Below are 25508 nucleotides of genomic sequence, written 5' to 3'. Positions count from 1 at the left end.
AGTTTTTTTCTTAAAATTTCATAACACAGCTCGATATTTACCCAAAATATTATATCCGGATACGATTACACTTTTCTCCAGTTTGAACAATATATTTTACAAATTGTGATGATACGAAGACATTTAGCAGCAATTGGCAGTATCTGACATTGAAGTTTACGGTTAAATTACCTCTTATTTAAATCTTTTCATAAAAAAGTTGTTTCGTTTCGCCAAACATAGACGATGTACTTTCGATTTCAAAAACTACAAGAAAATACAATTTAATGTTTCGCCGATTTGTTTATTTCTCGAAAAATAAGAATTAAAATCATTTTTAATATCAATAGTAACTAAACAAACCAGTAAGAGCTTCTTCTTCCGATAATTTATCCGTTTACTGACTGCAAAATTCAACCCACGCAAAGTTTATAGAAATCATACGATGCGTGTTTACGTTCAATGTGGGAGAATTAAGGCTGATCGGCTATGTTACCTAACGCATCCAGACGATTCAGATTTTGTTTTTAAAAAAGCATTGTGTGCGTTTCTGTAATTTTATATACGTTTTTATACGCTTAGAAATTATTAGACATGCGTATTTGCATTATTTCTATACGTAATTTACGCTAATACGCATCTTATCTGGAGCCCTGCTGGAACTATTTTTTTGTCTTTCGCTGGATGTTACCCAAGCTTTGTAAGCCTGCGCAATTCTTAAAATGCACATTTATGCTTAATGAGTTACATTCGAGAATTGCACAATTACAAGTCATAAATATGACAGATTACATCGTATATTGGTCATAGCAAAGGGAATTGACACAATTTAACTTCATTCATGCAGTGAACTGTTTGAAATTTGAGAAATCTAATGGAACTACATCCCTTCACATGTTATTCGGTCAATTTAGAGAATCGTTGGATAGCAAGGACTCGTCAAAAGGCTTTCAGCCTTTAGCCGACTCAAAAATGCTTTCTGCCTGATATACTGAAATAAAAAACTACTGAATGCAGAAAAAATTAGTTAGCTATCCGCTATACCCTAAAGCACTGCAGAATCGATGAATGCCTGGTTCACCTTAACATTGATTACACTCTAATGTCTACCTTGCTTAAACTCAAACTATTCAAACAAAAATCACCAGTCAGGGTGTTATTTATAATCAAGTAACAAATGTTTAACTCTGCACGTGTGAAATTAAAAATATAACATATAAATAATACTTAATTATGTCTAGGAAACAGTTGTTTGTTTTCACTCATCTTAAAGACCATACCTTCTTTTGTAATCTGTGTTCCTTCAAAACAATTCTGTTCAGTTCTGTTCTGTTCAATAATTTTGGATTTTCTTGTAAATTAGTATAAGATTATTAGTAATTCTTATATGCTTGTCTCTGTAAAAACACGCTTACGCTAGAATTACATGACGTTAACGTGCATTGACGTCAAAGCTTTTGTTGCGATCAAAAAAGACCAAAAAGGAGCGCTACTAAAATTTTTCATTTTGTCTACTGCTTTGATTAATGGCATATTAGAATCGGTATAATATATAGCAAACCGTGTTTTAACACTATTTCAGCATTTACTCGGGCGGTAATACGTCGAACAAATAAGTTCTGCACATGTACGATGGTGTAGAACGAAGATGCGACTGTCACCGTCATTTTGTCGCGCTTCGCCATCGGACTGTCGTGCTATCGCCATCGTACTGTCGCGCTTCGTCATCGTTCACTCGTACCTTCGTAGGGAGCAGGCGCTGGCCCTAACGGAACACCGTAGTTTTCACATGGCGCGGCCCACTAGATTTTAGTTTAATTTGTCAGGTATTGCAGATGGTTTTACTGACTGCGGTATAAACATTTCAATTCCATATTTTATAAGTGTAAATTAATATTTCTTGTCTTGTTTAAAAAGCTTTATTTATATTGCAATTCCAAAATACTGATAAATTCAACAGAAGATAGCCAAAAATTAATTCAACTTGAAAACGGACATTCTTTGCATCAGGCACAGTTTATGACTTCCTTCACGAACTTCACGTGCAAGTAGTTAACTGATAGAGTGCGTTCATACAGGACAGTTCTATTTATAAAGTGTCCGCTTACAACCGTAAGAAGACACTTTTACAATAGCTCTGCTGGGGGTATAGTCGTATAAGAAGATTTTGTTAGCTAAAAAAAATGTTGAATTCCCTATGCAATGTTTGTAAACATCACGTTATCGTTGGATCTATTTATAAATATAATCTCGATCCGGAGTCTTCTTCCGAAAAAAAAATCCGAAGATGCGCGACGGGTTTGTAATCAGTCGGAAGATATACTTTCGGTTTGAAATAGGCAAAATCTTTTTGTCATTTGTTGTTATATCTTGAACATATCCACGACTATTTGGTCAGATCCGATAGTGAGTCATATTTTCAGTTAATAGGAAGTCTCAGCTACAAACTCTAGTTTTCATATAATACTTGTTCGGGCTTTAGAAGTAGACCTTTAAAATCTTTTGCGAAATGCGGTCTCTATCGTGTTCACAAGAAATAGTGGACGGACGCCGACAGACGATGGACGATGGAAGAAGGTTGATCACAGTACCTCACCTTGTCACTATGTGACACGTGAGCAATAATATTCCACGAGCCAATGGCTGTATTTTATATCCAACTGAATTATTTAATTTTCGAAATGTTAGAAAAATGTTTTTTTGAATACTTACGGACTAACTAGTTATTTTATTTTGTCTAAATGCTTCATGCAAAAAAGTTATCTGACAATATTTCTTACTGGACAAATCAATTGTGACAATCGAGCAATCGCGTTTTTTTTTAAGAAAAGTTCATTGTGTCTCAAACTCACAAAACTGTGCAAGAGAACTGTTTGCACTCGTGCTCTCGAGTTTGAAATAGGAAAAATACAAAGCTCGTATTGATATCAGATTAATCAACAAACGTTTTGTTAAGGAGGTAGGTTACCTTGTTACCATGGTAAATTCAAAAAAGTTAAACCGCAGCTTATTTATATTTCGTGTAACAAAAGAAGAACACGACCCTCTAAAGGTATTTTATATAGAAAGTAGAAGGAAAATACGATATTTAACACTTTTCAGTGTATTTTATGTTAATAGATATCCGTTGAAGTCAACATAATTGATAATTTTACTAGTATGCGCGTCAGCTTTCTAATATAAGTTTAAAGTGTCTATGACGCGGCGCTCGTGTTTCCATTGCTACGCATTTTCTCTCATTTTTAAACAACCATGTACAAAATGGGGTTTGACGGCTTCAGTACCATTCTGTTAATGACCAGCATGGAATATTTGGGTTTATCTTGCCTCCTACAAGTTTCTTGCATTTCTATTGGTCAATAGACGTCACGTGGAGACAGGATATATTCCATATCCTGCTAGTATATTTCAGATATGAATTATGATTAAAACAAAATGGCTGCCACACTGCTGGCGTAATTGAATCAAGTCAGATTATTTATTAGCTCCAGCGATAGTATCGTTTTCCGAGAGTAAATTTAGTGTTTTCTTGCCGACTTCATTCTGCTTAAGTTGAGGCTCATGAAGTTTGACAAAAGTTAGCCGTAAAAGCGGAATAACTCTGAATGGGATACACGGACGTTGAAATCTTGTTTTAAGTTAAATCATCGTAAAATAAAGGAATTGACATATTTGTTACTCGGCAGTTTGTTGTAGGATCATTTAATCTACGTGCAAGATAAATGATTTAACAGGAAACGGGATGAAAGCTGAAGTATCAAGACATTTGTGACATTGCGAAATCTGGTCGAAGGGATGGAACAAGAAGTTTTTTAAGTGTTTCTGATCTAAACCAGTTCATAACCTGTGTAAATGAGCTTTTGTGTTTTGTGATTTAACCAAAACACAGGTCATTGTGCATTTTATGGCTGGTATAAATCAACTATAAATAAAACATGATGTCCAAACAAATGATCGAAGGATTCCAGTCTACACTGTAAGTAGCTTTGTTAGTTTACAAAATGTGTTGATTATAGCATGTAAGTAAAGGGTAGTCGGCAAGATAAAATCGTTACACAGCTTGTTGGTGACAGAATACGGGATATACGCTATCTCGAAAATCCATATCAGGCTCGAGCTTCGCTCTTGCCTGATATGGATTTCCTCGACAGCGTATATCCCGTGTCCTGTCGCCAACAAGCAGTGTAACTAATAATATTATTAGCAAAATACCAACATGGAACTTATTTTTCTTAAAGTTTAAAGTCACCATGACAATATAGATGTTTTAAATAGCTAATATCTTCTTTTTGTTGTATTTTCTTATAAAAATATTGAATGAAATCATCTTTCTTGTTCATGTAGCTTTAAAACATATCATTTGTAACGTAAGTTATATTTTCGTGCATTTATTTAAACAAATTTCACAGCTTAAAATACTTACAGCAGTACTCTTCGTCTGGCATTTTTCAAGGAAAAACCGTTCAGCATGCTGCTATTATTCTCATTGATATTATTGAAAGGAAAATGAAAAGCCGAAGCTTTGTTCTTAAATAGACCAGTAACAAGTAACCTCCACCCAACTGTATTCCAAATAACATTGGTTAGCGTCATCCATTTTCTTACATTCCGCATAACATTTCAATATTACTACATAAAAGAAGCAAAATATTGATTATTATTCGGAGCAAAAGACTCATAAAAATATTTCAGTAAATAATGGTTGTTTGAAAATAGTTAAAATAACGAAAATACACAGAATTACGTACTTTAAAAAAAAAAAAAACAAGAAAAAACTATTGATATTGTGCGGTAACTGACACGTAACGTCATGATGTCAGTTTAAGGCAACATTGTTTTAAAGCGGTTCTGCGGCATTTGTTTAATTATTTCTGCATTATTTAAGAAATGATATATAGCAAATCTGTGCTTCGTCACTATTTATACACAATGAGCGGTTATACGTCTGACGTAATAATTTCACGAGGTAATACGTCTTGCGGCAGAGTTCAGTTCGGGCGAAAGTTGTTTCGAATTATTCAGCAAAGCGAATAACTAACTCAGCATGTGTGTTAATTGATCAACACATTTGCGCAGTGTGACATTTCGTTTAAAAAAATGTTATTAAGTAAACTATATCATGAAATTTGAAAGCGCTATTTCTTGATGCGTACATGGCGCTAAATATTACGTTGACGTGGCGTCAACATAATATCGTTGTGATGATTTAAGCATTGTTCGTCATATTATAATAAACCATTAAGCATCATATCGGAGTCAGGTTCGTTATTTATTTTCCGAAGAATGGATAACTAACAAATTTTGTTTAAACGTCGTCGTAAATCGTCACGTTAGCTTCCGGTTGGACATGCGCACATACAAATATTAAGACAACCTACCTCCACAGAAACGTATTTGCTATATATGAAAAGCAAATATTATTTAAAGGTAATAAATCAAATTACAACTATAGTCGATGATGCTGAGTACATGTGAACCTAGAGTATACGGACCACTTATCAGTACAATCAATACCAAAAGACGTTATTTTGTATCACCCTTAAAGTAGTGTCTGTACAAAACATAGGTTTGCTGTATGTCATTTTCCTTTTTTGTGTAATCAGTTATAGAGGCACTAAGACCTATTAACAACCTTACCAATAGATTCGACAGCAATATGCCCTATTACGCATAGTCTAAAATGGTATTGCAAATATTTTCCCATGTTGACCACATAATATATTCTTCGTTTTCTTCTCTCCATATGAATTTTGGTCTTGTTCTAAGAAGTTGTCTCATTCCAGGTGTCAATTTCTCCCTATCAAGGCCAGGCCTTTCAGTCTTAAGAAAACATATGATCGGTTTTCCAGTATCTCTGACTCCTTCAATGAATATTTTTAATATAGGATCTTCTAAGAAATTTCTTGACATGATAGCGATAACAACTGTCGCTGTATGTACAACTCTCTCTAGTGCTGCAATAAAAGTATCTGATGGTTTCACTTCTTCGCTTTTAGTTATCAGGTTTCTAGTTCTGATATTAGTGATGTTTTTTATTTCCTTTTCTAGCTGTCTAACTACGTAATGTTCAACAAATGTGTTATCATCATGGTGGTAAACAAGAAGTACGGCATACTCGTATTTGCCATGACCATCTTGAAGTCGTTTAATTGCCTGATCACGGTACCATTGTTTGCATGCTTTAACTGAAGCAAAAGCCGTTAGAACTGAAATAAACGTAACTGAGAGGCATATAATAACATTATAAAATACAAAGTAACACACGTTTTGCAGTAGATCTAATGTACTCAGTTCAATAGCTGTTTGCTCGCCATCCCCAATTGTGCAAGTGAGATTTTGAGAAGTAATGTTTACTATCTTTGTGTGTAGTAACCATTTGATGAATGTTTTAGCATCGCATATTGAACAGGACAGGTTATTACCCATTAGAATTAATGTAAGATAGCTGTCATTGTGTCTATATATGGAGTCCAAATGACTTATTGATGTTTCATCAAGTATGTGTATCAAATTATTTCGTAAAATAAGAACTTGAAGTTTTCCAAGATACTTCAGTGAAAAGGTCACCTGACGCAATTTGTTACTGGATAGATCAATTATTTCCAAATCAACATTGGTACCAAACATTTTCATTGGGACTGTGTTTAAGTTGTTTCCTGACAAACTTATATATTGTAAATGTGACAACGACTTTAATAAAGTTTCAAACAAAGAGTCATTATTTTTTGCCATTTTAAAAAGCCGATTGAAGGACAGATCCAATATTTTAATGTTTGGGGCAAAATTTGCTAGTAAAGGATTTATGAACTGTAGTCCATTAAACGAGATGTCAACTTTTTCTACACTGGACGCAATACAGTTGTTGCAGACGTGGTCTACATGGAAATCTAAATACTTTAAGTTGTTGTTTTTTAATATCAAACGCTGGAGGAGAATTTTAATCGGCTTATCTATAATAACTGTAGTATTATGTATCCAGATACTCGATAGTGCAGGCACAACTGAAGACATATTGAGTATCTTTGCTTGTTTAAAGATTACGAACCCCACATCGTGAATTGTTGGGTTTTTCACAACAATATTTGAAATAACAAGTCTTCCTGGAAGGGGTCTCATTCTCGGTGGCAAAATTGAGTCACTTAAGTCAACAACGATGTTTCTGAGGTCAGAGAAATCGAAATCGTCTGTAAAAGTGTCACTTAACGCTGCACCGGATGCATTAAAAACTTTAAGGTACCTTAGGTATTTAAATACACCAAAATGAAATGCTGTTATCACTGTATTGCTCATATCTAAATAGGTCAATCTTTTTTGTTGTAGAATTTGTCCAAAACCTTCATCAATCACAGTCAGGTGATTGTACAAATTCAACCTAGAGATCGTAAGTTTAGTTAGACTTGGTAGTTTATCTGTCCCATTCAGACTTTGTAATAAAACACCAAAACTCAGTCTGAAGCAATCACTCACATCTAACCATTTGACAGAATTAAGACCTACAAACGTATCGGGATCCAGATAGAAATGACTAAGGTGTAGCTGCAATTCATCCAGTCTATTCAGGTTAGAAAAGGTTTCAGCTGTAAACTTTAAATCCAAATATGACAATGAATTACTTATTTCCAAGCATTTTACATTTTTCCAGCCTTCAGCGTTGAAATCGGTGCTGTTTATTACCATACTTTCATTAGGTCCTATAAAGTCCACTACTTTGACTCGTGATATCTCATCTGAAATCCTGTTAGGAAAATAATTACATTTTAACGTTTCTTTATCTTCCAATACACAGCTCCTCCTTAACGCGGATGTCAAAGATATAGTAAATAAAAGTGCAGTATACACAGGAGACATTTCAGAAGCTAATTCATGAGAAATATTGAATAACTTTGTATATTTGTGTTGAACGTAGATTCTCTGTTTTAATTACAGCGTACTGAGTTTTTGCAGATTCATAACATTGTCATTTGCGCTTTGTACGAAAAGGTGTCATCAGGAGTACATCTAGTTGATCATCCACAAAACGTTTCATAGTACAATCTGTAATATATACACAAACAGATTTAATTTTGTATTTATGTGTAATATGTACTATTCGCCTCCAGGAGCTTGAGCATGCTAAACTTTCTTGATTTTGAATAATTTGTTTTTTAATTATTGTTTATTCAATATGATAAATAAACACTAAATATATAACACTCATTAAAATATTTCATATTATGAGGACACATGATTTTCTTATTTATGTATATATTGTTACCACGGCAAACGTTGGTCTGACGACGGTCGTTATTCAAGGGCCATACCTGAACGGTGACTCGGATCATCCGATTGGTTATCAAACGTATTCGTGATGTTGTACCCATAAATAGTGAACATTCTATAATAACTAATCCTTTTCACTTCTTGTATTTTAAACAAAATAAAAATACGCCTTTAAATGTGATATTGATATGCTTCATTCTGTCACTGAGTCTGTTTACTTTCGTTTTTTGCTTCATTTACTGACGTCAGCACACATTAAGGTAGTAGAGGCGTAATAGAGTACCTCCTTTTTGAAGAGTATTCAATTCCTACCATAAACCCACTTTTACTCTAATTCTCAGGGGCGTAGGTTCAAGCCTTATTGGGACCAAATTTTTTTCTCCTTATTTTCAATTTTTTTCTAGTATTTTTTTACTTCTTTCAAGACTTATGATTGATTTATTGTACAAAATGGAAAAAAAATTGTGTGCCCTTCTATCCGGAGTACTTTTTGTTGATTTAAAATCTTTCCGGTAGTTCTTTTCGGTATTTCGCACGTTTTATCGCCTCTGATACAAGATACTTTATTTAACGTCGGATATGAATTTAACAATTAACATTAGCTTAAAGCTATTTCCCGACAAACAAATGATATAGTAGTAACAAAATAAAATGAAAAAAATAAAACAGCTGTAAAGAAAAAGCACAGTCATAAAACAGCAAGGGAAGTAACTCTGTAACAGTACATTTACATTACTGACTTTGTTACTCCCCTTCAAAGCAAAATTCAGTTTAATCATACATGCTGAAAAGAGGGATACAAAATAAATAAGCTAAGTAAAAATTCAGTTAATTACAAATAGGTAGATGACATATGGGTATTGTGGCAAGTGTAAGACAAAAACCCTATTAAAGTAAGTGTCCCAAAAAACTACCGAAAGAAAGGTGTAGATTTTGGAAAAGGGCCTGGAGGGGTCATTCACTTCACCATACCCATATCTGTCATCTACCCTATGTCACATTCATATCATTTTTACCTCGACTGGCTACGCCAGCGGTACGGCCACTCCACACGTGCTGAAGCTACACCAGACGAGGAAAAAAGAAGCAAACAAGTTAAAACATAAAAAAACACAAAAACTTACATTACATATTTACATAAAATTAACTAAACTAAGACAAACTAAGAGAGGAGCACATTATTAATAATAGGCTTTTAAAAGCACATGCAAACTAATACTAGGGAAACTAAACTAAAACTATAAGATGCAATTAAGAAATTAAAAAATGGGGCATGAAAAATATAATACAGAAAGAAAAGTAAAACCTGTGGGAAAGCTGCTGATCTTGACCTAGGCCTAAAATCTGCCATAAAAAGTAACTAAATAAAAAACTGATTTAGCAAAACTAACACAAAAGTGTGACAAATAAGATGAAATTAAGAACATATATCTCCTCAAATCAGATTTGTGAAGAACTGATCAGCAACTTTCTCACAGAGAGTCATGTTTACATAATATGTGATAACAGCAGCATTTTTAAAACAAGCAGAGAAATAAAAAATGAAACATAGTTTGAACAAAGGATATGAACTAAAAAGCACAAAACAAAATATGCACTTAAGGCAAAGCATGACAGAGAGAGAGAAAAAAAAAGCAAGCAAAAAACAAAGCAAGCAAAACAAAGCAAGCAGGACAACAGCACATATAACACGCAAACATACAGCAAACACTCACTGACACATGGCGCATTTACATTTGGGGCCAGTCCAGGTGAGGACCAGTCTGACAAAGTCTTTGTACCTATCTATGGTTCCCATGTCATTTGGCAGACTGTTCCACACCCTGACGGCCTCAAACCTAAATGAGTTTCTTCCATACCTTGTTGTCCTTACTTGTGGCACTTCTAGAACTGAGGGCTCCATGATTGTTTTTTTTTTTTTTTAGTTTTTAAGTTTTGAGTCGAAATTCTCTCTTGCATAGCCGCTCATGGTGTAAGTTTCATAGTTACATTTTATAATTTGGAGCTGTTCTTCGTGACTGTAAAAATGTTTAAACTTGTCAAGCCATATAACTTTTGATACAGGCGATTTTTATAACATGCTATTCGCACCTGATTTTTCTCGAACCATGCATTGTTGTTTTTGTAAGTCGAATATCTTTATTAAAAGGTTAAATGTCAATATATATTGTTTCTACGCATATCATGTAAATGATTAGGACTGGTTAGACGTTAACATTGTCCATTATATAATATATATTTAATAATAAGTAATTTTCTTGTCCTGCTTTTTAAGGAATCGTAATTCTAATTTCAGTAATTTACCCAATGGCACGATATACATTAAAGAGCTTGAACAGTCAGTGTCTTCGTCTTGTCTATTGGGTTCGCTAGCTGTAAAGTACATCTTAGGGCAGCATAGTAAATTAACCTAGGCTTACGAGTGGATATGAGTAGCGAGTTCTAATGTCAACAAAAGGCTTCATAAATTAACGGAAAAGGCCATGTCATCTTATGAAGAAAAGGTACAAAATTTTGAACATAACTTCAAAACTTTGGTGCAGACATTGCTTGAATTATCAAAGCAAGATGTAACATTGTCTACATTACACAGTTTAGATAAAGAATTTACATCTAAAGTTGAAGATTTTGAAACATTATATCAAGAGTTCTGTAGATACCTACAATTAAAACAGCCCGCCCGCTTAGCTCAGTAGGTAAGAGCGTTGGTCTACGGATCGCGGGATCGCGAGTTCGATCCTCGGGCGGGGCGAATGTTCTCCGTGACTATTTGATAAACGACATTGTGTCTGAAATCATTAGTCCTCCACCTCTGATAATTCATGTGGGGAAGTTGGCAGTTACTTGCGGAGAACAGGTTTGTACTGGTACAGAATCCAGGAACACTGGTTAGGTTAACTGCCCGCCGTTACGTGACTGAAATACTGTTGAAAAATGGCGTTAAACCCAAAACAAACAAACAAACAAACAATTAAAACATACAGACGAAAGTTTGAAACTATATAAGTTAGTTGAAGAGCAACATGAAATAACTATTCAGACAGCTACAGCTTTCAGGGACAAACTAACTAGTCTGAAACACCAGCAACCTGAACTTCAACAACCTGAGTTGTTTTCGCCGTGTCGCTCTAGAAGCAGTCAATCAAATAGACATTCATCAGCAACCAGTAGATTACTTACTGAAAAATATGCGGAAGTTAAGGCAGCTATTGCCAGAGCAGAGTATGCTGAAAAGGAAGCAACATTGAAGAAGGAACAAGCTGATCTTGAAGAAAAAGAAAAGATTCTGAACGCTGCAAAAGCTAAGAGAATATCAGAGATAGCAACCGAGCTAGACGTGTTATCACACAAAAAGATCGCAGCTGCAGCAATAGCTGAAGTGGAAGCTATTGAGAACATGAGTGAAGGAGGTAGTGGTAAAAGTGTGCTACAACAGTTACCAAAGCAAATGTTTGAAGAAAAGGTTGTAAACTTTGTAAGTTCTATGAATCAAATGAAGAAAGAAGATGCCCGAGAAAGCATAGGGCCTTCACATACAGATAAAACTTCTCATGAAATTCCATTGGCAACCTACTTGCTAAGAAAAGATCTTCTTATGAACAGACTTACATATTTTGATGACAGTTCAGAACAATATAATTCTTGGAAGAGTACATTCAAACAAGTTACTAGTGAGATAAAATCCAAACCGGCTGAAGAAATTGATCTCCTAATCAAATGGTTGGGAAGGGAATCAAGAAAACACGCACAAAACTTGAAGTCGGTTTACATCAGAGATCCTATAGCTGGATTACAGCAGATTTGGCACAGACTAGATGATAGATATGGGTCGCCGGAAGCAGTTCATAAGGCAGTTACAAGAAGGTTAGATACTTTTCCAAAGTTAACAGGGGATTTTCACACCCAAAACACTGTAAATGTAAACAAACTTCAACTTTTGGCCAATGGTAGACAGTCTTTATTTAAGCCTTGTGATTCTGTGTATGCAGTCGTTGACAACTGTTACAGTTATGACCCAGTATTTACTAGGAGAGTTGATGATAACCGACCTTCTCTGTCCGTTGAAGACAGGAAGTTTTTGCAGATAATGGAAGATGACATGCATAAAGATGATAGTGGTCAGTGGTCTGCTCCCTTACCTTTTAAAAATCCTAGGGAACGTTTACCAGACAATCGAGACTTAGCTTTGAGAAGAGCACAGCTCTTGCATTCTAGTCTGCGTAGGAATCCTGCTAAGGAACAGCTACTTGTTGAGTTTATGTCTAAGATATTTGATAAAGGTCACGCCGAGATTGCCCCACCCCTCTCCAAGGGTGAAGAATGCTGGTACTTGCCTGTGTTTGGTGTTTTTCATCCGAAAAAAACAAACCAAATCCGGGGTGTGTTTGATTCATCGGCTCAGTTTGGGGGTATATCTTTGAACTCCGTCTTACTCAGTGGCCCAGATCTTACAAACAGTTTGTTAGGTGTGTTGATTAGATTCCGTAAGGAGCAGCTAGGTCCCTGTTACGGGAGATATAGAACAGATCTTCTATTGCTTTTCAGTTCATGAGAAACATAGGAATTTTTAGAGGTTCCTTTGGTACAAGGATAATGATCCGAACCAAAACTTAATAGATTATAGGATGTGTGTACATGCATTTGGCAACACATCCTCACCTGCCATTGCCAACTATTGTTTGCGCAAGTCGGTTGCGAATTCTGATCCAGACGTGCAAGACTTTGTGTCTAAAGACTTCTATGTGGATGATGGTCTTACATCTAAATCCACCCCTGGACAAGTGGTTGATTTGATTAAGAGAACACAAAAAGACTTAGCAGCATGTGGTTTACGTCTGCACAAGATAGCCTCGAGTAATGCTGATGTTATGAAATTGATAGATGTTGAAGACCTTGCAAAAGATATTAAATGTTTAGATTTTGACAAAGATGTTTTACCCATTCATCGTAGCCTGGGGATGAATTGGGCTTTAGAGGTTGATAGCTTTACTTTCAGAATCGAGGCCTCTAGTCGTTCTCTCACAAGACGTGGCATTTTAGCTACCGTGAATAGTCTGTTTGATCCTTTGGGGTTTATGACCCCTGTAACAGTCGTTGAAAAGCTCATACTGAGACAGTTGATGTGTTTTGACAAGGATTGGGATGATCCAATACCTCCAGATATTAAGTCCAAATTCTTATCTTGGAAGGAGTCCTTAGAATCCCTTAGTAACATCCAAATACCTAGACCCTACTTTAAAGTGTCTCTCGACAAGTTCACACACTTTGAGCTTCATATCTTTTCAGATGCTTCTGAATTAGCTATATCGGCTGTGGCATATATGGTTGGAGTGGGCTTAGGAGGTAGACAAGCCAGTTTTGTTTTAGGAAAGTCTAAGGTTGCCCCTCAAGCCTGACACAGAATCCCTAGACTTGAACTGTGTGCTGCTGTACTTGCGGTTGAGTTAGCAGATATTATAGTTGAGCACATAGGGATAACTATCTCAGAATTTAAGTTTTATACAGACAGTCGTATAGTTCTTGGTTACATTCGTAATCAATCTAGATGCTTTTATACTTATGTAGCAAACCGAATTCAAAGGATTCATCTGTCTACCAAACCTCTTCAGTGGAATTACATCTGTTCCTCTATAAACCCGGCTGACATTGGTAGCAGAGGTTTGAGCCCTGCACAGTTACAGCTTAGTACATGGTTTTCAGGACCTGCATTTCTGCGTAAAATTACAAAGGATTTACCAGAGTTCTTTCCCTTGTTACATCCTGAAGTTGATACAAAAATCCGCCCACAAGTAACTGCTTTAACGACAGTTATTTCTCCCGGCCTACCTTGCAGTTCCTGGTCAGACAGATTTGCACGGTTTTCTAGATGGAACAAACTTGTAATTGCTATTTCTTTTCTTAGGTATGTGGCTCGTGCCCGTCACATGAAACAGATTGATAGTGATTTGCTTAATGCTCATGTTCATTATAAAACCCCAGACTTCAGGAGACAATCTGAATTGTTCATTCTGCAGCAGGTACAAGGGGAAGTGTATGAGCAGGAGTTGGAATCTCTGCAAAACAACTGCCCAGTTCCTAAAAGTTCGCCACTGTACTCCCTTGACCCTTTTCTTGATGTTGATGGGTTGTTAAAAGTTGGTGGTAGGCTGCGGCGAAGTAGTTTATCTGACCAAGAAAAACACCTTATTATTCTGTCTGGAAAACACTCTATTTCAAGACTTATAACTTTTCACTGCCATGAATTGGTGCAACACCAAGGTAGGCACTTTACAGAGGGTGCAGTTAGATCAAATGGTTACTGGATTACTGGGGGCAAGAGATTGGTTACTAGTGTTATTTTCCACTGTGTAAAATGCAAGAAATTAAGGGGGCATTTTGAAACCCAGAAAATGTCAGATCTTCCTTTAGATAGAATTGAAAGATCTCCTCCATTTTCTCACGTAGGGGTGGACGTGTTTGGCCCTTGGAATATAGTTACAAGGAAGACCAGAGGTGGTCAAGCATGCTCTAAACGCTGGGCTGTCCTATTTACATGTTTAACTATTCGTGCTGTGCATATTGAAGTTAAAGAGGAGATGACATCTTCAGCATTTATTAATGCGTTAAGGCGGTTCATGGCTGTAAGAGGAAAAGTTAAGGTGTTCCGTTCCGACCGCGGAACAAATTTTGTGGGTGCCACAGATAGCCTTAAGATAGATGCTATAACTGTGGAAGACCAGAAGACCACAAATTTCCTGTACAAATCTGGCAGTGTTCGGTTATTCAATCCGCCTCATAGTTCCCATTTTGGTGGATCTTGTACCTGTTTCTAATGATGTTGAAAATCCTTGTGTGTTGAGTCCATCTTATCTTTTAACTCAAAAGTTTGTTAGTGAACAGGCATTGGGAGATATGGACATTAAATTATTATATAAGGATCAGTGGAAACGGGTTCAGTACCTTGCTGACCAGTTTTGGTTAAGATGGAAGCGGGACTATCTCCAAACCCTTCAGAAAAGGCAAAAATGGAATTGTGAACAGATTCCTGTAGAAGTTGGTGATGTTGTCCTCGTGAAGGACAAAGCTCTGGACCGTAATCAATGGCCAATTGCACTTATTTCTCGGGTCTTTCCAAGCTCAGATGGCCTTGTTCGTAAGGCTGAGGTTGTTATGATCAAAGATGGAAGACGATCGACTTACCTAAGACCCATTGTTGACCTGGTGCTTCTTGTGAAAGCCAAAAATTAGGCATTATTTTTTGACAGTATTTACTAATTCAGTGATGATGTCATAGTGATTAAGCAGGATTGTTTTTTAAATAGTGTTGAGTCATGGTATGAAAAATATGTTATTTTTCATGCTTAAACAGTTTAAGCTTAGAATGTGAATGTGTAGTAATAAATGAATGTTTAATATCTTCATACAACATGCTATGTACATTAGGAATATGACTTCTTATATATATGTATGTGTATATATATATATATACTTTTTTTTTGTATAATTTGTTCTCTTGTGTAAAAGGTTGTTATCTTGGATAATATATCTAATTAATTAGAGTTGAGTGATATCTACGATATCAAGTGGGGAGTGTGGTGCCCCTCTATCCGGAGTATTTTTTTATTTAAAATCTTTCCGGTAGTTCTTTTCGGTATTACGCACGTTTTATCGCCACTGAGGGCGCCATGTTTGTTTTTTGAGTTTTTAAGTTTTGAGTCGAAATTCTCTCTTGTATAGCCGCTCATGGTGTAAGTTTCATAGTTACATTGTATAATTTGGAGCTGTTCTTCGTGACTGTAAAAATGTTTAAACCTGTCAAGCCATATAACCTTTGATACAGGTGATTTTTGGTTGCGGGATTATCCCGCTACCAAAGTTAAAGTGTATTTCTGACAATCATAGCATCTTTATTTTATTCCGAATCACTCCCAAAGGATGTTCATGTGCTACACAAAATAGTCCCATTCATGAACAATGCGGATGAATTATCAATGAACAAGCAGTTCTTATTCAACCTGTATCCACTCACACTGACCATTTAGATTATATAAGATCTATCAATGATAAGGTATTCCAGCCCATGGTTACATCACAAGCTGGGTCAGGCAGAGTTCATCTTAGATATGAGACACATTAAATTTGTATTTGTTTCTCGTTCATGTATATTCATAGACTGGCATATAAACAGAAAATAAATCTACCAAAAACCCGCAACCATCAGACATTTCAAGGCTTTGATTATAACATGCTATTCGCACCTGATTTTTCTCGAACCATGCATTGTTGTTTTTGTAAGTCGAATATCTTTATTAAAAGGTTAAATGTCAATATATATTGTTTCTACGCATATCATGTAAATGATTAGGACTGGTTAGACGTTAACAATGTCCATTATATAATATATTTAATAATAAGTAATTTTCTTGAAACAGTCAGTGCGTTCGTCTTGTCTATTGGGTTCGCTAGCTGTAAAGTACATCTTAGGGCAGCATAAAGTTAATTTGATAAGCGATTTCTTGCTGTTCAAAGTGAATTTACTACTTAAACAGAAGGGGTAGAGTTACACATCTTTAAAAATATTGAGTTACATGCGGTAAAAGTTCTCTATTTTGCTTTCACTCTTTAGATTACATATCATGGAAGAAATTTGGTAGGTTTTACGTCTGCCCAAAGGTTATTTTTGAATGAAGTAAGCAAAATTCAAAATAGAAACACAGGATTTGACCTTATTTTTTAATGTTGAAGTTAGAACTCTGTATCATTAAATCCGTTTACTTGAGGAACCCTAGATAAAATGATATTCACATTTCTATTTTGTGTTTTATAATTGTTTACCAATAGTTTGATGATTCTTTTATCAAAATTAATGGTAAAATGAGTTCTCTGCAAATGTTTTGTATAGTGGCCATCACTTTGAAATTTGTCATTACTTGAGCTTGAGTAGATACCCTAAGTTATACAAAATTTAGAAAAAACGGCACGGTAAAAGTTGTTAAAAATGCAAAACAGCGCGAAACACGGTCATCTTTAAGAATATACCAAGCAAATGCTATTTTGTAAACATTGCTATTACGCCTCTACTACCTTAAGTTCGTTGATGTCTTAGTACATTTTCACAAGACATCAACTAAACATTACGTTTTGCACATTTTTTTTCGAGCAATCCGTCAATTATGAAACTGTTTTCCGTGACGAGACTTTGTAAAAGTTTGTGTATCCGGTATTCTCAACCTGTCAGCAATTCTGTATTCCTTCAGTTTAATTTCCTGATGTAACAACCTCCTTAAAGTAAATCTGCTGCTATATTTTAATGATTTTTTTCATCACGCGCATGTGCTGTCTATCATCTCATCTGTCATATTTGTGCACACGGGGAATAGTCGCCAAGCAACTTAAAACGACTTTATTTCCACTGACACCGGTTTGTATACGGGTCTGCGATTCTATCTGAAAGTGACACAGACTTGTCCAAATGGGTTGGAATCTGTTAAGGATGGCTTTTTGAGGAAGAACTCGCATGTTGATTCACAATTCTCTGACATGCAGGTTAGACTCTGAGATGTAATATTTACAAGAGGGGTTGTCAACAGGCAATGGATGAAAGGTTTAGCATTACATTTTGAACATGAAATAGGGTAAGTACTCAGATTTACAGTTGTACCTGTTTCGTTCTTTCCCGATTTATTTGGAATTGCGTCCAAATACCTGAGAGACACCTCGTCAAGAATTGTAATATAGTTGTTTTGTAAGTCTAGACCTTCTAGTTTGTGTAAGTGATTTACATGGAAAGTCACCTGATGTAATTTGTTACTGGATAGATCAACTGTTGTCTTCAAATCATGTTCAGTGGTATTGTTACCAAGCTATTTGCTGCGAAACTGATACGTTTCAGATGTCGCAACGTCTTTAATAGGGTTTCAAATATTGATACATTCTTTTCAGCCATTTTAAAAAGATGATTATAAGAAAGATTTAATACCTTAAGGTTTGTATGCCCTAAACGCATTTAAACCCCCAGTTTCCTTTATATAGGTTACAGACTGTTCCAAGGCGGTGCCCCTATTTTCAACTGGTTGTTTTGTCTGTCTTGTATGGTCTGTTGCGTATGTTTTTTTTTTTTTTTTTTTTTTTTTGTAAGCGTTTTTCCTCCGCCTAACTCCCCCTATTGCCCTCTCCGTTCCCTTGCATTATCTTTTGTACACGGGTGTCTGCGCTTTTGTGGTTTACGTTGTAGAGCGACTGTTTTTAAAGAGCATGGCAACCCTTGTATATTCGTCCTTGTTAAAAAATTCCTTCGGGTTCCTCCCCCCACCCACCCCCCCCCCCCCCCCCATTTCGCCCCTTACCATTTCCTTCCCCTCCATCAATATTTAGCATAAATCTATATATACTTGTTGGATGTTTGAAGCAACCCGTCATATATTTTTCCATTACAGCTTTTTGTTCTTGTGGGCCTACTATGCAAATGCGTGGCTCTGTGTTTTTGGTGCTCTGTGCTTCCGAGAAATCTGCCATTACCTATTACCTTTTGTAAAACATGTTTTTGTGTTTGGATTTTTAAATTCTAGCTCATTGTGAGAAAGATCTAATCTTCTGCCAGTTCCAAATGTTGTCTGTAACTGATGCTCATCAAGGAATACCAGGTTAGAAAAGGTTTCAGCTCTGGAATTCACTGTGCCCAGCCCTAGCTGGGGGCCGTCGCTCAGTTCCAAATACCTAACATGCCTCCAGTTTTTGGAAGCAAACTTGAATTATTTAAACATTTGTTCTATTTGGTTTTGAAAAATTCACAACAAGCACTCTAAAGATCCCGGGGAATATAGTCGCACTGTATTGTCTGTTCATCCACATCAATACAGCTTCTCCCTGATGCTCTTGTGAGAAACAGAGGAAGTAATATCAAAATACGATAAACCTCTTTGTTTAATAGTCTACATCAAAACGGTGAATGACGTAATGACGTACGCTGTCTGTAATTCCATATTAATTTAATCACAGTAAATGCAGAAAACGCACAACTTCTCCACTAGATCGTTATTTTTATTTTTTTATTTTATTCTTTTTTTTGTTACAATGACATTTTTGTCTACTGATTACGGTGTTCCGTTTGGACAATCGTGACTTTTTATTGAACCCTAAACCGCGATATACGATGGTACGATGACGAAAACGCGATGGTGCGATGGCACGATGATGAAACAACGATGGTACGATGGTGAAAACGCGATGGCACGATGATGAAATCGCGATGATGCGATGGTACGATGGTGAAATGTCGATGTAATTTCGCGTTTTCATCATCGTACCATCGCGTTTTCACCATCGTATCATCGTACCACCGCGTTTTCATCATCGTACCATCGCGTTTTCACCATTGTGCCATCGCGTTTTCATCATCGTACCATCGCATTATCACCATCGTACCATCGCGTTTTCACCATCGTGCCATCGCGTTATCACCATCGTACCATCGCGTTTTCACCATCGTACCATCGCGGTATCACCATCGTACCATCGCATTATCACCATCGTACCATCGCCTTCCGGTGGTCATGCGCAGTGGTACAGTATATGTTTCAGTAATACAGGCTTGATAAATCTCATTTTCACACTGCACTATGTACCGTCTACATCCTAACAAGAATAACTATTACATCCAGCTTTTTATTTACTTTCATGCATACATAAATACAAAGGGCATGGCCTTGAAGATTTTACACAGTTTTAATGAGTTGAGCACTGAACATTTTGTAAAACATTTTGCAAAACAGCAGAATCTAAATGGTAAATTTCGTCTCACAAAATACATTGAGATATATTCATCTATTGTTGACAAAAAATCGAGTGTACGGAACTACGCATTACTAACTGGAAGGCGATGGTACGATGGTGAAAACACGATGGTACGATGGTGAAACCGCGATGGTACGATGGTGATAACGCGATGGCACGATGGTGAAAACGCAATGGTACGATGGTGATAACGCGATGGCACGATGGTGAAAACGCGATGGTACGATGATGAAAACGCGATGGTACGATGGTTAAACCGCGACGGTACGATGGTGAAACCGCGATGGTACGATGGTGATAACGCGATGGCACGATGGTGAAAACGCGATGGTACGATGATGAAAACGCGATGGCACGATGGTACGATGGTGAAAACGCGATGGTACGATGGTGAAACCGCGATGGTACGATGGTGATAACGCGATGGCACGATGGTGAAAACGCGATGGTACGATGATGAAAACGCGATGGCACGATGGTGCGATGGTGAAAACGCGATGGTACGATGATGAAAACGCGATATTACATCGACATTTCACCATCGTACCATCGCGATTTCATCATAGTGCCATCGCGTTTTCACCATCGTACCATCGTTGTTTCATCATCGTGCCATCGCGCCATCGCGCTTTCGTCATCGTACCATCGTGCATCGCGGTTTAGTTTTAAATAAAAAGTCACGATTGTCCAAACGGAACACCGTAACTAATAGATGATACGACGCGACGCATCCTGTAATACAAACTAAAACCAAACAACATTATATTAAGGTAGTTTTCTGTGTTATTACATAGTATTATTAGACTAACCGACATTCTTCGAACGTAGAGTAGCTCACGCGCACATAACTTTTCGAGAACGAAAAATGCCGAAATCGCATTCGTAATTAAGAGATACCTGGTTAGAATGTATACCAATGCAATGAAAAGTTATGACGTTAAGATATATCTGTTGAATGGAAAAAGCAGAGACAACAATCCAAAAAGGAATACAAGCGTTCCAAGAACGTAGCCCCTTTTAACCTTTACCCTGCTAATGCATAAATTTCTATTACGAACTTTTCAATGTTACAATTTGGACAGTTCCATTTACTGTTAAAAGGGGTGCTTACCAAAAAGATACTGACTGAATGGCGAACAGTGCAGACCATGACGTGCAGCCTGATCATGATCTACACTGGTCGCAAAGACAGAATCAGTCGTGTCCAGCATGATAAAGGGTAAAACTTTCAAGTAAAAACTAATAATACAATGTGACAATTATCCATCTCAAATTATATTTGCATGCAATAAAACGGGCACATTTATGGTCCTATCAAATCTCACGCAAATGACGTTTTATAACATCTTGTGGTTTTCGTTTGTTAAATTATCTGTTTCATTTTCACATAAATAACCTTGATCCCAAAACCTGCGAATATTATTTTATCAAGTTTAAACCGCAGGAAGAAGTGACATTATCTACTACCAAACTTTATAATTAGTTAGTGTATTATTTATATCGTATTTCTGACGGGTAAACTAATATTCTATCGTTGTACCTTTTAGAACAGAACAGAACAGATATTTTATTTGACTTGTACAAAGCACGGGTGGTAAACGCGCAATCCAATTCCCACTGGGAATACGCTAAAAATGGGTTGTGCGACTTCCGGTGCTGGTGTTGCGCATCAATATATACAAAATCGAGGTAGGTGGGTTTTTGTTTTTGTAAATAATGACACATTTACGAGTGCTTTCGAAAAAAAGCCAAATGCTATTCGACACAAAAATGAATAAAGATCATATGTGTGAAATACCAACTTATTAATTTAAGAATCAGCTCTGTTATCACGAAAACTCTGCTGGCTCGAGCTTTCAAAAAAGCATGGAATCATGAAAAATGCAAATTTTCTTGTGCATTATTTCTGGAAATGTGACGCTTCTAATGATCAAACACGTGTAAACAGTCATGAATATTACATGCACTTGAATAAAATGTTGCTTTTGGGGGAAAGATTGGCAAAAAAAATTCGGGAATGGGGTTGCGCCCCGGGAATGGAGTTGCGCGTATACATTATACATTAGCTTGACACTACGTTCGTACTCATCCGTACTCCAAACTGTGTCCGTACTCAATATAACTCGAATGTAAAGTTATTATTCTTGAAATTGTGCTCGAGTGCACCAAATTGTGAAGTGATATGAACAATTATTGGTAATTTTATGTTTGTAATAACGAGAGATAAAAAAATCGTTTTAAAACCTTCAAGATCCGCTTTTGATAGTGTTGGTTATTTCTGGGCCCTGGATACGGATATTTAAAACATGTTTACCGTTTCCAAGAACAAAAAGAATGGTAAATAAAAAATGTACCGGAATCGTCGTGTATTGTTTTTATGCAATAATAGCGACAATACACGTTTGTTTTGTGTATTAACGTCTGCAGAAGCCCTTGGGATATGTTTGTGACCGAGACCGAACAATCCCGCGGGCTTCTGCAGACGTTAATACACAAAAAAGACGTGTATTATTCCTTACAATAGAGCCGAATCATAAATTACAAACCAGATATTTTACACATATTATGTATTATCATATTTGTGTCGAATAGCATTTTGCTCTTTTCGAGAAAATTTATGGTACGCGCAACACCAGCACCGGACGTTGCGCAAACCATTTTGAGCGTATTCCCGGCGGGAATTGGATTGCGCGTTTACCACCCACAGGCACATCATCATAAAACAAATTTACAAATACAGTACATATATTAGATATACGAGGGGTGTTTCATATGTAATGTAACTGACCTTGCTACTTCCCCATAGTGCATGTTAAGTATGAAATCTTGCATTACTATAAATTTCAAATCACCATCGGGTAAGTCATACATCAGTGTATGGTAGTATATGTATCTAAAGTTACGTATCTTGAAATGGTGAGTTAGTAAGTCAAAATTTCGAGTTAGTACCTAAAAATTCCGAGTTAGTACGCACAAAGTTCGAGCTAGTACGTACAAATTTCGAGTCAGTACATACAAGTTTCGAGTTAGTACCTACGAATTTTGAGTTGACAAATAACTTATACTTGCACTAATGTTCTTCTGTAAGTCCTTCAAATATCAGTGACCAAGGAAAAATATGTAAGTGGACAAAGGTATGGAATGAAAGCAATTACAATTTCATCAATAATACACGTTTGTGGGATCCGATAATATTATATATGAAACAACCCTCGCAGAGATGATGATAACATCTCTGTAATAGTTCATTGCATAATAGTTTTTAATTAAGAAAGCTACATCTCTTGAAAATGAGTCACTCTCAAAACAAGAAAATGCAAAAATGATCAGCTAATTTGAAACTTTCCTGGCATTCGTATGCATACGACGAAGGTGACTTAAGTAGACATTCCAAAATTTGATTTTACCAAATTTGTCCTTCAAAATACACGAATTAGTTACGAAACTGCAGATACTTCAAGTGCCATTTTGTTAGTTTTCAGACGGAAAATGACCCAATGTGTTACTTTCTTATAAGTTCTAATGGGCGAAATGAATGATGTAATACTTAGTAGTGACTTTATTTTAGAATAAAGTTCTTCTGCACGTAGAAATATGCCATTTTAACATGCAGTGTTGCAGTATATCAACTGCAGCAATTTCATCTTATTTTATATTTTATGAAATGCCCTCGTATTGTTTTAATATAGTTACATCTTTCGACTTTTACAACTGGGTATTATATCGAAACGGAAATCTGCATCAAACATAATTTTATTGATTATTTTGGAATAGATTTTAGTTTTGCTTGCTTTGTTGGCAAATAAACACGGTTTTCAAGTTGAGTTCAGATGTGTAGGACCGAATGATGAAAAACGTGTTTTATTTGCCAACAAAGCGCGCAAAACTAAAAACTATTTCCATTATAACACATTCGAATTACTCCAGGAAGTGATACTAATCTGGAATCCTTTTCAGGCGTAGATGGACGGAGTAAACCGGAATAGCCAAAAGTAGGTCATTTTGCGGAACATGTTTTAATCGAAAAGAGAATTATATATAAATATATAAAAGAAAATCCTTAAAGTGTTTGAATTATACTTTAATATGACAGGCAATAATTCTTAAAAATATACGATTTTAACTTTCAAATGAAACGAAAGAAGTTACAATAAAATACCCATGTATACTAATGTAATAAACATAATACTTGAAAAATTGAAAAAAAAATGTGTTGAGCAGATGTTGTATGACTCGTATTTCTCCCTTTATTTAAAGAAAACGTTAGTTAGCTGAGATTTATATATCCCTACACCAAAGTTTTATTTACATAAAATGTAAATGTAAACTTTACACACCGCTTTTAATTTACACACTATATGATTCCTTAATTTAAAAAGGTCACCTTTCTGACTTAAAAGTGTGACAAACTGGTTGAAAGCTTTTAAAATCACTTGCGGTAGATTCGAGTGTGAAAGTGCTATTTAAATGACTTCTCCGATCATTCATGAGATCACTCGAAACCAATGGCAACTAAGTGCTTAACTTCTAGGACTGAAAAAAGTACGACATCACCTGCGAGTTTCATCCCAACAAAATGATATTAGTTTCAAATAAATGCTTATAACATGCCAACATTCAAGATTAAATCAATAGGGAAATACTCACCTAAAATGAATTATTTAATACCATGTAGATATTTTGTCCGTAGTATTTCATTCAATGTTCACATAACCTAATTTTATGTCCTTGTTTTGTTTAAATTACAGCTTAGAACATTTTCTTTGCATTCATTAATATGAGCAATCCAAAGGGTATTTTCAGTTTTCCAGTACAAGTCATCACTAAGTTATAAATAGTCCACCATCATTGTCATTCTCATATTTTTGTGCGCAATTTTCATCTGGAGTATACCAAATATCAAATGACACATTGTAATACGGTGTTCCGTTTGGACAATCGTGACTTTTTATTTAATACTAAACCGCGATGCACGATGTTATGATGACGAAAACACGATGGCGCGATGGCGCGATGGCACGATGATAAAACAACGATGGTACGATGGTGAAAACGCAATGGCACGATGATGAAAACGCGGTATTACATCGACATTTCACCATCGTACCATCGCATCATCGCGATTTCATCATCGTGCCATCGCGTTTTCACCATCGTACCATCGTTGTCCATCATCGTGGCATCTCACCATCGCGTTTTCGTCATCGTACCATCGTGCATCGCGGTTAAGAATTCAATAAAAAGTCACGATTGTCCAAACGGAGCACCGTATTTTAAGTGTAACATTTTACAAAAAGTTATTTAGCCTACTTGCAATTTTCTGCACATCTTTACTACTGTTTTTACATTTTCAATTTCAGTTACTTTTTCAAGCGGCCCACGCATCGTCCAAGGAGCGTTAAATATAAATGCAGTATCGACTGTGACTACAGGTAGAAACTACTGACTAGAGGTTAGGGTTAGTATAGAATTGGTCATACTGTACTAACACCTGCATC

General features: G+C 36.1%; 1 protein-coding gene across 1 annotated transcript; it reads right to left on the bottom strand.

Annotated features, from left to right (window-relative positions):
* Nucleotides 1–294: 294 nt before the first annotated feature.
* On the bottom strand, nt 295–24861 carry LOC128553642 (toll-like receptor 7). Its single transcript, XM_053534817.1, has 2 exons — nt 24658–24861; nt 295–8013 (listed from the first exon to the last, which is right to left on the bottom strand). Exon 2 carries the CDS (start codon nt 7825–7827, stop codon nt 5644–5646), a length of 2184 nt encoding a protein of 727 aa, XP_053390792.1. The 5' UTR covers nt 7828–8013; nt 24658–24861; the 3' UTR covers nt 295–5643.
* Nucleotides 24862–25508: the final 647 nt, after the last annotated feature.

This window comes from Mercenaria mercenaria, unplaced genomic scaffold, assembly GCF_021730395.1.
Source record: "Mercenaria mercenaria strain notata unplaced genomic scaffold, MADL_Memer_1 contig_4138, whole genome shotgun sequence".
Taxonomy (NCBI): domain Eukaryota; kingdom Metazoa; phylum Mollusca; class Bivalvia; order Venerida; family Veneridae; genus Mercenaria; species Mercenaria mercenaria.
This window is presented reverse-complemented; position numbering and strand designations above follow the sequence as displayed.